Raw genomic sequence first — 16,986 nt, 5'->3', positions numbered from 1 at the left:
AATTAATCAAGGAGTAAACTATCTGATTGAAGAGAACTGGTTTTCCTGTTAATGTTGTTGACATAGATACTAGGAAATACTTTTTAATGGGATCCTGGTTTTTATTCTTCCACAGATTCTGATCCCTGCCAGGATCTTCCTTTCACCCCATTATTCTCACCCAATACTTCCACAGGTGCTACCAGTGCTGTGAAAACCCCAAGTTGTCCTGGTACTCCTGAGCATCAGAGACCGGTAGATGGTGCCTTGAGATACCTTGCCTCTAAGGTAATGGGCTTTTGTATTTGATAATTGTGCTAGATTTAGGAATGCCAGTTAAATAATATTGTAAGGCAAGCAAAAGATTAAGCATTAGGAGACCACATTTTTTTCCCCATGGTAACTTCTTTGAATCTCAATTTTTCATTTGTAAAATGGAAATTCTTTTATTTGTACCTCCAAGCCTCCACGAATTGTTGTGAGGAAAAAAACTCTATGTAAGTGTCTGTTGTCATCATCATCATCATCATCATCAGGATAAATTTTATGTTTTCCAGGTAGGTTAGAAGAAAAAACATTTTTAAAAAACCATGTACAGAAAAGATGAGTTTTAATTGAAGTTGTATTTAAGAAATGTAATGAAATGTGTTCACAGTAACAAATATCTAATAATTTTGATAATAATAGCTGATATTTAAGGTATACAAAGAACTGAACATAAATTATCTCATTTGGTCCTTACAACAACTCTATGATGTAGGTCAATAGACAATTACTTGTGCTGATTGGATATCAAATTAAGGGTCTAAAAGGGGAAATGAAGTTAGTAGTGAAAGCCGCTAATATGCCTTTGTTTTGAGCTTGATTTTATATTTAAACTAAACTTTTAAAAAATTGAAGAGAATATGTTTCTGAGAGCCAAGTATTTTAAAGCTTCTACTTGACTGAAAATTCTTATGTCTAAGACTTCATTCCCCTAAGACCTTGGCTTTCAGTAATTTTCTATCAGATATTTTTCAGGATGTGGTGAAGGAAAGTTGGCTGACTTTTCCTTCCTAAATTTATGGTCATTGAGGCCTTTTTTGAGATATTTTTCTTCAGCTTTAACATCTGCTACTGGTCCAAAGTTGTCTTTTTATTCTTAATTCTTGCTATTGTTCTTGCTTTCAGCTAATTGGATTTTTCTTAGTGCCTTTCCTGCCATTAAATAATGAAGTCATGGGTCCCTAATGTGTAGGTAGTGATCTGCTCCATGTGCCCCTGAGTCCCATTAACTCAACTGAGCGGCCTGTGGCTTTTGCCCTCTAAAACTGAGTCCTGTTGCTCCTGAACAGTGAAGTCAGGGAGTTCATGCAGGAGCAGGATTGTAAGACTGAAAAAAGAAGAGGTTGCCCTCAGCACAGGCTGTCTTAGCTACTAAGTACACCATAGAGAGAAGTGTGTTTTATTGCTTGTCTTCTTTCCAGTGAAGACAGAACTTTATGCTGCTATGTGTTAATGACTGATTTGTTGGAAAACAGTACGATAGGAATGATTACAAATTGCCCTTGAAAAAAGGATCTCAAATCCATAGTTAGGGACTGTATTTCTTCCTCTCCTGTCAAGAACACCAGCCTTAGAATCCAGAGAAAATCTTAGTGAAATGGATGAATATTTACAAAAATAATAATTTCCCACATTTCCAGAAAAGGAAATTAAAATGCTCCTATTTTAGAAAAATAAATTAGAATATTTTACAATATTAACAAATTCTCCAGGACTAGATGAATTTATAAGCAAATTCCAATACTGTGTAAACTATTTGGAAAAATAGACAAATATGGAGTCTTACCAAACTCCTTTTTTGACACAAATGTGGTGCTGATAGCTAAATCAGAAAGGAAGGAGGAAGAAAAATGTAGACTGATTTCCCTAGCAAATATTGGTGCAAAATTTTTAGATAAATTGCCCTTTTATTAACAGGATAATACACTATGACCATGTAGGATGTATGTCAGGAATGAAGGGCTGGTTCAATATTAGGAACACTATCAGCATAATTGACCATATCTGTAACAAAAATTAACAGCAATCATTATTTCAATAGATGCAGACAAAAAACAGCACGCATGCCTGTTTCTAGAGGTAGCATAGGTAGAAAGCATAGGTATAGATGAAGTTTTCCTTAGAGTGATAAGTAGTATTTATCTAAAACATGAGTGAGCTTTATATATAATGGGATAAGCCAGAAGCTTTCCCAGTAAGACCAGAGGTGAAACAAGGATGCCACCACTATTATTCAATATTGTACCAGAAAAGTTATCATTAGAATTAAGAGAAGAAAAAGAAATTGAAGGAATTACTGAGGAAATAAAACTATCACTCTTTACAGTTGATATGCTGGCATACTTAGAGAATCAACTAAAAAACTACTTGAAATATTTAGCAACTTTGACAAAATTGGAGGATATAAAATAAACCCATATGAATTATCAGTATTTCTATATGTTACCAACGAAATCCAGCAGCCAAAGGCAAAGAAAGAAATTCCATTTAAAGTAACTATAGACAACATATTTGGGATATGATATTTGGGATATTTGGGAGTCTAGTCAAGACAAATGCACAAATTATATGAACACAACTACAAAGTTCTTTTTAACACAAATAAAGTCAAATATAAACAATTGGAAAAATAGCAATTGTTCATGAGTAGTTTGAACTAATAAAAAAAAGACAATCCTATTTAATCCAATTTACTAATTCATTACCATACCAGTGAAACTATTGAAAAATTATTTTATACAACTACAATACAAAAAATAGCAAATAAAAACACCTTTGAAAGAATATGAAATGATAATACACACACAGTCCTAGTTTCTTCTCTCTGTCTCTTTTGGAAGTGTCTCAAATGTCTATACCTATTTTAAAGAAAAAGTCTCTTGCTTTTTAGTTATAGTGAGGCTCTTTTAATTGAATTAATACTAGCTTTTATATCATACCTTAAGCTTTGCAAAGCACTTTATATGTGTTATTTAATCCCCAAACATGATGGAGGAAAATAGAACTATTTCAGGGTAAGCAAGGTTCTTCATAGAAGAGAATAAATTCTGTAAATAGGAAGATCTTAATTCTCATCTTTCTGCTTCCCTTACTCTTACCCCATCACTCTTTTTGTAATCCCAGAGGTTTCATATGCAGAAAGAAAGTTGCCCTGTCAGGCTTTGGTGATCAGAATTACAAGGATTATCAGTTTCAGGGGACTAAAGTGGATTTATTTGGTGACCTCTTCCCACATATGCAAATTCTGGATCGCCCATTATCTTGGAATATTTCTAATTAGGTGACCTGTTGTCCTTGAAGGTTCATTATGACAAAGGTAACACTCCTTGTCTAATGACCAGGTAAAGTTTCATTCTCCTACCTGTAGCTGCACCTAGAATTTCATAGGATCTTAGGTCTAGAGTTGAAAGGAACCTTAGAGGCCATTTTTAAGTCCCTTCATTTTTTTTTTTTTAATAAGCTTTTTATTTACAAGTTATTTTAATGGGTAATTTTATAGCATTGAGAATTGTCAAACCTTTTGTTCCAATTTTCCCCCTCCTTCCCCTCACCCCCTCCCACAGATGGTAGGATCACCAATACATGTTAAATATATTAAAGTATAAGTTAAATACAATATATGTATACATATCCAAACTGTTATTTTGCTGTATAAAAAGAATCGGACTCTGAAATATTAAACATTTAGCCTCTGAAGGAAATAAAAATAAATGCAGACAGGCAAAAATATAAGGATTGGGAATGCAATGTAATGGTTCTTAGTCATCTCCCAGGGTTCTTTCGCTGGGCGTAGCCTGTTCAGTTCATTATTGCTTCATTGGAACTGATTTGGTTCCTCTCATTGCTGAGGATGGCCAGGTCCATCACAATTGATCATCATATAGTATTGTTGTTGAAGTATATAATGATCTCCTGGTCCTGCTCATTTCACTCAGCATGAGTTAAGTCCCCTCATTTTACAGAAGAAGTTAACTTGAAGTCACAGAGCAGAAGACCTCAGCTGTGAGATTGAGCTGCTTCAACATTCCTTCTTAAAACTTCATTGTCATTCATTCCCCATACAGTCTAGAGGTTTTCATTTCTCTGCACAATCAGTCAGCTGTGCCATGCAAGACTGTGTACTTAGGAGACTTGAAATTAGTAACCTATTCTTCTTTTAGAGGAAAGTAGAAACATTATATGGATGGTGTTCTTATTGGCTACTCATTTCCTGACTTGCTTTTTGAGAGCAGCAACAGACCAGCTCTAAGGGATTGTCAAGGCAATTGTTACTGCATTTTTGTCCTCAGGAATGTTGGGGTCTACTTGGAATTTCCTGTGAACCAGAGAGAACTCTGGGTACTGACTGTGGATTACAATATAGTATTTTCACCTTTTTTTAATTGTTATTTGCTTGCTTTTGTTTTCTTTCTCATTTTTTTCTTTTTTGATATGATTTTTCTTGTGTACCACGATAATTTTGGAAATATGTATAGAAGAATTGCAAAACATAAAGAAAGAAAAAGAAAATAAAAGAATTTTCTGTGAACCAGGATTTGCTTTCAGTCAGGCCTAATTTTGACTTCTGTGAATGCCTTTTTGCTGTTACAGAAATAACAGGCTAGTATGTGGCTCAGAGAGGTGAATGACCACCTATTTAAAAAAAAAAAACAAAACAAAAAAAACCCAGAGATATCTCTAGGAGCAAAATGAAGATTTACTATACGTTCTGGCTAGAAGCAGGCCTTTACCCTCATCCAGTAAGCAATTACAAGGAGGAGGCACTTAGAGACAGATCAGCAGTTTAAACAGTCCCTACTGCAAAACCCTTCCCACCACTGACCCTCATCCTCATTGGGTCTTACACTGTAAATGGGGAACTACCCAGGGAAATTAAACTTTGGCCAATAAGAGCATAGTTGCCCATATTTGGTTTAGGTGGAAAGGAAATGATGTCATGGAAGAATAGCAGGAAGAGGACGTAGGTATGTCCTTGAGTCAACAGCAAGGACTACCTTCTGCCCTATACCAGCTGTGGGGTGGGTCAACTGTCTTAAGGGATCTCACTCCATCTCATTCACTAGGAATCCATCAATGTGGGAAGCAGGGAGACTTGGTTATGATCTCAATTGTGTGACCTTGAACAATTCACTTCATTTTAGGGAGCCTCAGTTTCCACCTTTGTTGCAATGAGGCGAGATGGACTAAATCTCCTGCTCTGATTTCTGGACTCTGATTATTGGTACTAAACCTTTGCGACAACTTGCAGACCCATAGCATCACTTTTCGCCTTCTCAGAGTACGGACCCATGATGAAACCCGGTTAATTTCATCCGGGCTGTTTGCTTTTAGCCTGAGAAGCTGTCCCCTCATGGTTCGCTTTCTGTCCAGGTTGTGGCCTATCACTACTGCCAAGCTGACAACACCTACACATGTCTGGTTCCCGAATTTGTGCACAGCGTTGCTGCTCTGCTGTGCCGGGCGCATCCGCTGGCCGCCTACAGAGACCTGCTGATCAGGGAGCCGCAGCTGCAGAGCATGCTGAGCCTCCGGTCATGCGTGCAGGACCCAGTGGCAGCGTTCACCAGAGGAGTCCTGGAACCCCTTGCAAACCTCAGAAATGGTAGATCAAAGACCTTATTTTTGTCTTTTAAAACAGGAATGGGAGTGATTCCTTCTAGGAGAGTAGGATTGTGGTCCCCCAGGTGAGATGAAGGAGCTTGAACAGTGCTCAGCTATTCCTACTAATGGAAAACCATTTAAAGTCCATCATACATTGGCTTTCCTTCCTATTTGGTATTACTGTTTGTTCTAAGTTAGTCCCATTTTAATTTTTAATATGTTTTTCCTTTACCTGCTCAACTGAATTTGAAAGTATGGTCACTCCTGAGTTTTTTTTTATTTTATTTCTCTTAACTTTCCACATTGGAACTCTTTATTTGCTTATTACTTCTTCTCCCTGAGGAATCCTAGGGGCAGAGGGAGGAACCTAATTCAGATGTAGGAGTTATTCCTCCTTAAATTAGTCTGATGAAAAGTTTGCCAGCTAAAAATAACAAGTTAAGTCAGTACAATGTTTCTATGGAAATTTCAATTATCTTTTATCCTCATTATTATAAATGATCAAGGAATTAGCTGTATCCATATGTGAGTACTTCTCTACTAATATATATGTAATGCAAAATAATATTTCTAAAATCATGCCGTCTGTTGGCCTGCCTCTTGGCTTAGTATTCCTGTTTTAATTATAAATTTAATAGAAAATATGCTTCGTTGAAAACCATTTCTGCTGCCATATGTAAACATAACACTTTTGTTAACACTTAAAAAAACTGTGCATAGACATACAGTGTGTTGTCACCTTAAAGAAATGTGTAATTTCTTGATTTAAAAAAATTTTTTTTTATCCTTTAGAGCAGAAAATTCCAGAGGAAGAATACATTATTTTGATAGATGGCCTAAATGAAGCTGAGTTTCATAAACCCGATTATGGAGACACACTTTCTTCATTTATTACCAAAATTATTTCTAAATTTCCTGCCTGGCTGAAGTTGATTGTAACTGTAAGAGCAAATTTTCAGGTAATATAAAAATCTCAACTCTCTTACCCATTCCCTCTTCTCAAAATCTTACGGTGATTAATATGAATACCAAAAATGCTTATAAATCATTTGACTATTTAATCAGAAACTGTATTAAGACTGTGAAAAATTAGTCCAGAGAGTTCCAAACTGGCACAGAATATGACCTTATTTTCCAAGGTATATTCATCAAGATGTCAGGTAACTTTCCTATTAGCATTGAATTCTATCTGTGCTTCTGAAACTGAAATGTCTAGGTCTGGTTTACCATAATTTAAGTTGATGAGCTAAAACTAATCCAAGTTTTCCAAAGCATAATTGTTTTAGATGGCTGCTTAACATATATTCTAATAGATTTAAAATTTTTCCTCAGTAGTTGTTTATTAGAATTTGTATTTGGTGGATGGATGTAAAGAGTAACATTTTTAATGTTTCTTCTTAAGGAGGTTATATTTCAATTATAAAATTTGAGATATGGCTTGAGATTTAGCTAGGTCAGTAGGAATGAAGACAAAAAGTTCATTAATTTTGGATACTAAAATTCTTCATATTGACTTAAATATTCTTCCTCCACTCTCCACCAATTTATACCCATGTGTCTCTCTTTAAAGTCTTTTTATACAATTTCAGTACTTTGAAGAGACCTTATTTCATTATTTTTCCCTATCTTTTGCTTTAATATATGGTGTTCATAATGGCTGAAAATAATATCACCTTTTGGTTCCGAACTGGTATTGAGCTTTCCTAGATTTGGCTGACTTGGTCTTTAGATGGTAACCTAAAAAGTATAAATAAATGAAATCAAGTCAAAAAATGCCACATTTTATTCGATAACAGTATCTTTCTTAGCTATAGATAATTAAATGGTGGCAAAAAATTATTTCTAGATGGATTTTATACTTTTCTAATTTTTTCCTTAAATCTGGGAAATTGGTAGTGCTAGTTTCCTCTGAATAACTTGGGTGGGGTGGACTCAAAGAGCTAAAATAGTAAACGTGGAAAATTTTTCATCTTCCTTATCATATTTGTGTACAAACCCAATGATTTTCCAATCTATGCTTCTTTTGGTGCAGTTTGTTTTTTAAAAATGTCAATCAGATTCACAACACTTATTTTATGCCTTTATAACTATAGAAGGAAGAAAAGTATTGGATTTGAAACCAGAGGATAATGGTTCAAATCTGGGGTCTTCCTTCTTAATGTGTTTCACTTTTGGCAAGTTACTTAACTCTGATTTCTCTCATCTTTAAACTAAGTGGCTAGACTAAAAAGAACTTCTAGGTCTCTTCCATTTGCAAATTTGTGGTCTCATGGTTCTATTTGCATTGCATTGCTTTATAAAGGGATCTATTTTCTCATTTGTTTTAGGTCATTTAAATAGTTTTCCTTGTGAATTTGGTCAGTGATGTCAAGCTGTGTGTGTGTTATGTGTGTATGTATGGTCTTAGAGCCTGTTTTGTTTGAATTTCTCAGATAAGAGCTTGGGGAAGGGCTTTTTCAATTAGATCTTTCAGCGGGATTTCTTTTCAATAAGTTTTTCATCTTCATTTGATCCTATTACATGTTTTATTACAAAACCTTGAATCCCTGTAATCCAGGATAATCTTTCTTGAAAGAAAAGCAATGAATCTGGTTTAAAATGCTACTTCTACTTCCACAGAATGATACTGTATATATGATTTCTTCTTCCCCCCACAGGAAATCATAAGTGCATTGCCATTTTTCAGAATTTCATTAGATGATTTCCCTGAAAACAAAGAAATCCACAATGATCTGAATGCCTACGTTCAGTATAGGATCAACAATAGTCAAGAAATTGTCAATAATATTTCACTAAATGGTAAAGCAGATGCTGTCATCATTGGGAAAGTGAGCAACCATCTTGTTATGAGGAGCTTGGGATCTTACCTGTACCTGAAGTTGACACTGGATCTCTTTCAAAGAGGACATTTAGTGATTAAAAGTGCAAGCTACAAAGTTGTTCCTGTGTCTCTGTCGGAACTCTATTTACTGCAGTGTAACATGAAGTTCATGACCAACTCTGCCTTTGAAAGAGCACTTCCTATTTTAAATGTGGCTCTTGCTTCCCTTCACCCTATGACAGATGAACAGATTTTTCAGGCCATCAATGCTGGTCACATACAAGGCGAACAGGAGTGGGAAGACTTTAACCAAAGAATGGAATCCCTTTCATGCTTCCTGATCAAAAGGAGAGACAAAACACGCATGTTTTGCCATCCCTCCTTCAGAGAATGGCTTGTCTGGAGAGCTGATGGTGAAAACACTGACTTCTTATGCGAGCCAAGGTAAATTCAAACTTGCTTTTGCCTATTCACAGTCCCTGGCCCTAATTTGGAGAATAGGCCTTTAACACATATGAGAAAACAACACAGTATGAATAATTCACTGGTACTATATAGTGTATTTATTTAGTGGGTTGTTTATTTGGTTTTTAGGGCAAGCTGGGTAAGAGGCAAGTGAAAAATTATTTTTCCTAGCAACTTTTGATTTACTTATATTCATTTATTCATTTAATGAATACTTACTTATTAGATACCTATTGTGAACAAGCCATTACTGTGCTAGGCAATGGGAGAGGTTAAAAATGTAGATGTCATTATACCTGTCCTTAAAATCTTAGAGTGCTAACACTCTAGAGCAGTGGTTCTCAAACTTTTGTTTTCAGTATCTTTATCCTATTAAAAATTATTGAGGATCTCTCCAAAGCGTTTTTGTTTATCTGGATTATATTTATAGACATTTATCATATTGGAAATAAAAACTATTTTTGAATTTGTAGACCCTCTAAAAGGGTTTCAGAGATCCCCAGGATTCTCTAAACCATACTTTGAGAACCACTGCTCTAAAGGAAGAGACACTATGGTACAAGGGAAAGAACCATGGATTTAAAGCCAAAGGTTTCAAATTTTGAGTTCAAGTCATGACTCAGCCAATTACTGCCTTTGTCATTTGGACCTCTGTAGGTTGTGGTTTCCTTATCTATTATTGGACTAAGTGATTTCTAAGATTCTTTTCCATACTAAATCTAGAGTTGTATGACTTATTCTTTTTTTTTGGGGGGGGGGGATGAAGCAATTGGGATTAAGTGACTTGCCCAGGACCACACAATTAAGTAAGTGTCAAGTATCTGAGGTCACATTTGAACTCAGGTCCTTCTGACTCCAGGGCTGGTACTTTGTCCACTGCACTATCTAGCTGCCCCATAACTGTTACATTCAAGAGTATTTGATAAGTGAATTAGAGAATTATAGAATACAGAGATGATTCAGGAAGAAGGATGTTACTAATGGTAGGAGAAGAGAGGAGAGATCCAGGTAGACTTCACACTGGAGCAGGTTTCTGAATCATTTTACAAAGGATAGATAGGAACTTAACTGGCAAATTATGAAAAAAGAATATACCAAGTTTAGAGAACATATATATAAAGATACAGAGATGTGGTAAAAGCAATGTTTGGGGGTGAGGGTGACATGGAGATCAGAGTAGTGTAGTTTGGCCGAAGCAAAGTTTTATTTGATAAGAAGCAGCAATGACCCAGCTGAAGTTTTACAGTGTGGATATTATAGCTCTCTAATACATGGTGTGTACAGGGAAGCAATTCCTAGTTCCAAGTGATGTGTTTGGGGTTCAACACCAAACGTTGAAATTGATGTAGGCACCAAATGTTAAAGGTTCGATTATGTGAAGAATTCATAATGGCTATTTTCTTTGCAATTTATTTAGCAGAAAAGGTTACAGACAAAATGAAGAGATACAATAGACATCAGGAATGGTAAATATGAAATAGAGTTGGGAGAGCATATAGTTAGTGAGGAAAGGAGTTTTAACAGTTAATGATATAAAAGACAAGTTCCCTAGTGGACCTTATAATTAATCAGGAGAAAAGGAATACCCTTAACTGTCAGGCTAAAACCTAGAGAAGAGTTTAACACCCTAAAAGAGTTAGCTATAAGAGGGAGGAAGGCATTATGAGGAATGATGGGGGAATAAGAGGAAAGATAGCATGAGATATGAGGGAGAATGAGAGGAAAGGTGAGGAGAAAGACTGAGGCAGAATTCTGTGGCAGACTGACCCAAAAGGGATTTGGTCAAGATGGCATGAGCATAGACAGATTTATGGGGGAAATTTAACCTCTGGGGTTTGATATAATTTGAATTTCTGGCTGGTAACAGCAGGGTGGAGCTACCCTTGACCTCCACAGAAGGTAGAACTATAAGATTGAACTGATCCTTATCAGTGCCCTTCCCTGCTTGCCTCTGGAAATGATTTTATCAGTACTTCAGATTCTCTCTGTCAATCCCACCTAGGGACCAGGATCTCATCAATATATACTCAATTTCATGGCTTTTCTCCAAGGAGATTCAGCAGCTCTGAAGCAGTAGAGAAATAAAATAGTTTCTCAGGGATAAACATCCCCAAGTTGGGAATGGGGAAGTTCAGGGAAGCAAGAGGATTTTTCAGAGTACTAACTTGTATAATAGTCAAATAGCTGACCATCAGATGAAGATTTGGTCATAGAAATAATTAATTAATATTAATAATCAATATCACAATATAATTTAATCAACATATTAAGGTTATCAATTAATATTAATAATTACAATTCAGTTAATGAATTCAAAGAACAGTTAAATAACAAAAAGATGAATAAATTCTGTATGAATAAAAGAGGTAAAAGATTGAAAGAGGAGATTGAAATTTTATTCCCAGGCTGTAAAGTTCTTTATTTTGAAAATGGTATAATCCAAATATGAGTATGTGTAGTAGAGATGGAGATTTTGGTATTGAGGAAATTGAAGAATTTAGCGCTTCAAGGGATCATTAACAAGTATATTTAAATTCTAGTGCATGGTAGGGGAAGAAAAATTCATGAGCCACAAATGAAAGTAATGGAGAAATTCATAACTATGAATTGAAGTAGGTAGATGAAAGCAATACAAGTAGGAAGATACTCTTAACTTTACTGTTTTTTAATAATTTTTTTTTTTTGCTTTAGTTAGAAAAAACTTTTCTCCCAGTTGCATATGAAAACATTTTTTAACATTCGTTTTTAAAATTTTGAGTTCCAGATTATCCTCACATTACTTTTTTTGCTGAAGGATTGTACTCATTGGATGAAAAAAAAAAACTAAACCTTAGCTCTCTTCTTTTTTCCTCACGTGTTACTATTTCACAAGAAATTATCTGTATTTCCCAAGAATCCTGCTTTCTTGGAAAGAATCTCTTCTGATGTCCTATTTTGATGCTCTGTCTTGTTGTGGGAGTAACTCTGGCTTTCTAAACTCTGTCTGACATATATAAGTTCTAGCTGTTTCTACCAAACAGAGGATTTTAATGTATAGATTTTATCCTAGACTGTGCATCTCTGGAACATGCAGCTTCCTAATATTTGTGTTTCCTTTATTGTATTCTTGAGCTCCTGGAGAGTGAGGACAGACTTTTACTTCTTTGTATCCCTTGCACTTAGTTTAATGCCTGGAAAATAGTCTTAATAATATGTTTATTGTTAAATATATTATTATAACTACAAATTAAATATATTATTAATAAATTTTATTCATTGACTGAATCATGAACAAAAAAAAAATTGGCCACCTGTCAGAACTTCCTAGAAAGATTAGGAATGTATACCCTATTAATGAATAGTACCTTATCAGCCTTTGAAGTGTATGGTAAAGTAATCTGTATTACATAAACTGTCAGGCAATATGTGATATACTTTTGAACCAAATGATCTTTAAATCCCTCTCTATTCTAAGTTGATATATATATATATATTTTTTTTTTTTTTAAATTCAGAAGCCAATTACATTATACTGCTCTTTGCCTCCTCTTCCTAATTACCTTGGCATTTCGTTACCATTATTCTTATCCATCAGTTTTACTACTTGGTACTATTTCTGCTTATTATTTATATAGGGTGGAAGATGTTGACTAATACCGATGCTCCAGGATTATTGGTGGATTTTCATTACTCAGTTTCTTCTTTGGCATTGACTTTTCTATTTACATCTACCCTCTGCTGTAGACTTATTCTAATTATGCTTTAAATATCTTTAAAATTTAATTTCTGGGAATTACAAAAGATAAGGGACAGTAAAATCATCTCGTATTAGCTTTGAGTAAATCTATAGCAGACATGGTAACTTGGAGATTTATTTATTGTATAGTCTTAAAAGTTGATGAATGAACATACTATCTCTTGTTCCTGATTTCTTTTTTTCCCCTACTTCTGAAAATGTATCTTTTGTATTTTTTTAAAGGCAGCCATTCAGATGGGAAAGAAACATAACTCTAAAGTGGAAAAAGCTAGATTTCTCCTCTGAAGGCTAGATCTTAGTTTCCCTGGGTCTTAACTTTCCCCACCTGTAAAATGGTCATCACCCACCCACAAAAGAGGAGTGATGTGAAGCAGAAGTTTTACTTAAAATAATTTATTTTTACTTAAAGTAAACTTTGCTTAATATAACTATTTAAAACGATTTTTAAAATATGTGTAACTTGGAAATTTTGGGTATTTTATAATCCAGATTAACAACCTTAAAATGACATCTTAAAAATATTTTCTTCAGGTAGTAAATATTGGTTCTTTATTCTACAATCTCCTTTTCCTAGAAAACTAATAGAAATTTCAGGATTAACAATTTAATAATAATAACTTTGTGGTGTTTAATTGGAGATAGATGGCTAATAATATAGACAAATTAAGTTATGCAGAAGCATTAACTTCCCTGTGGAAATTATAAGTCTTTGCCATTAGAATAATCAATGTTTTCATGTTCACTCTAGTCCCTTCTCCTTTCTAATAAGACAAAAATGTGGAAATCAGGTGCTATTCTGTATATTATATTGGCATTCAGGAAAGTGTTTTCTTTAAGCACTTCAAGATCTTAGAAATGGTTTGGAAGTTATTAAAATGACATTAGAAATTTTTAAAAATTATTTATATTATCTCTCTGACTTTGACTAAAGGACAAGCCAATCTTTTGACAAACTTTTCTTTTCATATATTGTTGCTCCATAATAAAGGCAATTTTAAATGCTTTTAAAAAAAAAAAGAACATTTGCTAAAAGATTTGTTTTTCTCTTCTCTCCCTCACTTGATTCCCTAGGAATGGACACGCTCTGTTGGCCTTTATGTTCTCCAGACAGGAGGGAAAGTTGAACCGCCAACAAACTATGGAACTTGGGCATCACATCCTTAAGGCACATATTTTCAAGGCAAGCCCTGGATTGATGGAGGGGTTGAGGTGCTGGGATCCTTTGATACTCAGAAGCTCAGCCACAATTAATTGGTTTTCTTTTGTTTCCTCCTGTTCCCACAAGGGCTGTAAAACTTTTTAGATTTTATCTTTTTATGCCACTTGTGATAATGAGAAGAGAATTTGGAAAAAAATTTATGTCTTCAATTAATTCACAGGGTCTCAGTAAAAAAACTGGAATTTCTTCAAGCCACCTTCAAGCTCTGTGGATTGGGTACAGCACTGATGGACTGTCGGCCGCTCTTGCGTCCTTGAGAAATCTTTACACTCCCAATGTGAAGGTAAGGAAATGTGTTAAAATGTAAAATCAGAGCCAGAGCAGCAAATACTATGACCTTTGCTGGTGATTTCGCTTAGTATAATTATCCTTTCTTCACCTTTCAGTGATGGATAGTGAGAAAAGTGTTCATTATCAGAACTCTTCAGTCTAATAGCATTTTCTCAGTGAAAATCTCAAAGGCTTTTTTTTTTTTTTTTTTTTTTTTTTTAACACCGAGCATATCGTGGATCCTTTTTTTTTTCCCTTCTGTTTGAGTAAGAAGAGTAAGGAGGAGGCCATGACAAGAAGCTTATCTTGATATCCTGCTTCACCTTTTCAGAGGGTTGTGGGATGAAAGCAATTTTCCTCAGGGAATCAAAAGTAAGAGACTTTCAGGGAAAATTGATTCTAAAAATGTCCTGAATTTACAAAATCCTGGATTCTCAGAGTTGGAAGAGATCTCAATCGTTTAGTTCTGCACTCATTGAAGCTGGAATTCTTTCTACATTATCCTTAGTTTAGCATAGCCATAATTTATGAAATGCATATTATGAAATTTTGTTATTCCAAATCTTCTGGCATGTGCTTAAAGAACTGCATTGATAAGGAACTCTCTTGGACTGCCCATTCCATTTTTGGGACAGCTCTAAATAAAAGTTATTTAAATCACCAGCTCTTTAGTAAATGTAGAAAGTAAGCTCCTTGAAGGTAGGAATGGTTTCACATTTGTTTTTGTATCTTTAGTACAGTACAGTGCCTGGCCCTGGTGCATATCAAGTACTCAATAAAAGCTTGCTGTAGTTAGAAATATAGTGGCAAAAACAAAAAGGCCCTTACATCCTGGAGACGAAAAGTTCTCTTTGGGAGGGAATTCTATAAGCACAAGCTACTAAGGAAAGTCTTTCTTATGTGGGAGAGAATGCTGGGATTTGGGGTGGGGAAGAGGGATCAAGAACGGAATCCCTGCTAGCCTTGTTAGGTTTTAGTTTTCTTTTTGTCATTAAACACAATAAATCTTAAGCTGTCTAACTGAATTATTTTAGTGCCTGATCTCTGGAGTTAGGAACAGCTGAGTTCAGTTTCTGTCTCAGGAAATTCTTAGCTATATGACCTTGAAAAAGCCAGTTAACCTCTGCTTGCCTCAATTTCCTCAACTGTGAAATGGGGACATATTATTGCCTCTCAGAGTTGTGAGGATTAAATAAATACTATGGGTCATATATGAATGTTATACTATATATAAGTACTGTATATAAATCAGGTATATATAAATGCTATATTACATATAAGTACTGTAAATAAATGAGTATTGTATAGAAACATTTAATATGTAATATAACAATTTAATAATAATATAAATAAACATTGTTATTACTATAATATGTGTGATTTGGGGGATATAGTTTTGGTGGTATGTATCAGTTATTTTTCTTCTAAGAGAACTCATTGTAGAAGTTAAAACATTTTGCTAATGTTATGATATATTCTGCTGTTTTAATCAGAATAACAAAGTAAAAAAGGATTTACTATCTGGCAAGTCTTTTCAGTACCTTATTTTTTGTATAGCCACAGCCAGAAAAGTGGACTGTGCTATTTTGAAAAGCAGTTTTGTGCCTCTTCTAAACTCTTAACTAATTTAATTGCAGATAACCCTAAGAGTGTTGCACTAAGCTCTTTAGCTCCAGAGATGAGGGTGTGACAGGCTCCCTCTTACCTCAAGGCGGATATACTTGAGAGAAATTTTTGGGGGATGAGTCTTTCTCCTCTGGTCCTCACCTACCTTTATGTTTTGTTAAGGCATTTCCCATTTTTCTTATGTTCTCTACCCTAATTAAACCTCCTTTCTCCCATTGACTCTTGGTTTAGGATAGAATGAGACACCCATTGATGAATGTTTTTAACCTTTAACATTTGTGTTTATAATATATTTTGAAAAATACATTTTATGAAAGACTATGTAGGGCATGATGCTACTCACACACAAGCATGATCTCCTTAGAAATTAAATAATTTCCTCTCCCAAATTCTACCTCTTTCCCCATTTATGAGCACATGTAAACCTGAGATGAATTTGGATGAGTTTAAGCTTCTTTGACCTGAATTTAGAACTTTCTGTTGGGTTATTCAAGAGGAAGTCAATTTCCTATTTCTGCAGATTAATGTATCCCCTTGGAATGGCTAGCTCTTTAAGATATACCTCCTAAACAAAGCCTTTCTTATTCTTCTTTCACCCTTCTCCTCTGCTCCATAACTCCTCAGTTATTAATTCTCTCTCTATGTTGGCATTTCTGTGGATGATTTTGTCTGTATTTTGTGTACATATTCATCTAGTAGATTGTAAGTGTCCGGCCTCTAAGATAGAGCTTGTCTGTAGTAGTCACTTCCTAGTTGTTTGTTGAGTTTTGATTGAAATCAAAGGAAGACTTCCTTAAAATCTTTGCTTTTTATTGAAGAGAACTTCTTAACCTTTTAAATGGAAGTTACATAGAAAAGTAGGAGATTGTTTTTCTTTAGATTACTATGATCAGCTTTCTGATTGTATGGGACTATATTGAAGAAATAATGTTGTGTAACATAGAATTTAACATTTTAGATATTATTGAAATCTCAGATGAAGTTACTGTTGTCACAATTAATGGTAAATGTAATGTACTTTTCTAAGTGGAAATTTAATTGAGACTTTTTTTTTTTAGAATATAAAATGTTGTTATAACAGAAATGAATGTGCCATTTTGAGCACAAATCACAGTTTGCCACTTGGGTAAATTAAAGATTTAACTTGTCAAGGAGAGATTACTTGGTAAATGCTTATATTTTTAAGTAGAGTGAATTCCATTGACTTGGTAAACATATTTCAGT

General features: G+C 34.6%; 1 protein-coding gene across 1 annotated transcript in view; it reads left to right on the top strand.

Moving 5' to 3' along the window:
• The window catches only part of TANC1 (tetratricopeptide repeat, ankyrin repeat and coiled-coil containing 1), a 253,610-nt gene that overhangs the window by 192,242 nt on the left and 44,382 nt on the right, over nt 1-16,986 (top strand). Inside the window, exons 10-15 of the mRNA XM_051986328.1 lie at nt 116-267; nt 5,395-5,626; nt 6,418-6,584; nt 8,283-8,890; nt 13,719-13,827; nt 14,027-14,149. Coding sequence (XP_051842288.1) covers nt 116-267; nt 5,395-5,626; nt 6,418-6,584; nt 8,283-8,890; nt 13,719-13,827; nt 14,027-14,149 — 1,391 coding nt within the window. The remainder of the gene's footprint in view (nt 1-115; nt 268-5,394; nt 5,627-6,417; nt 6,585-8,282; nt 8,891-13,718; nt 13,828-14,026; nt 14,150-16,986) is intronic.

The sequence above is a fragment of the Antechinus flavipes genome, chromosome 3 (assembly GCF_016432865.1).
Source record: "Antechinus flavipes isolate AdamAnt ecotype Samford, QLD, Australia chromosome 3, AdamAnt_v2, whole genome shotgun sequence".
In the NCBI taxonomy this organism is placed as follows: Eukaryota; Metazoa; Chordata; class Mammalia; order Dasyuromorphia; family Dasyuridae; genus Antechinus; species Antechinus flavipes.
Note: the sequence above shows the minus strand (reverse complement) of the source record. Positions and strands in the feature narration are given on the sequence as shown.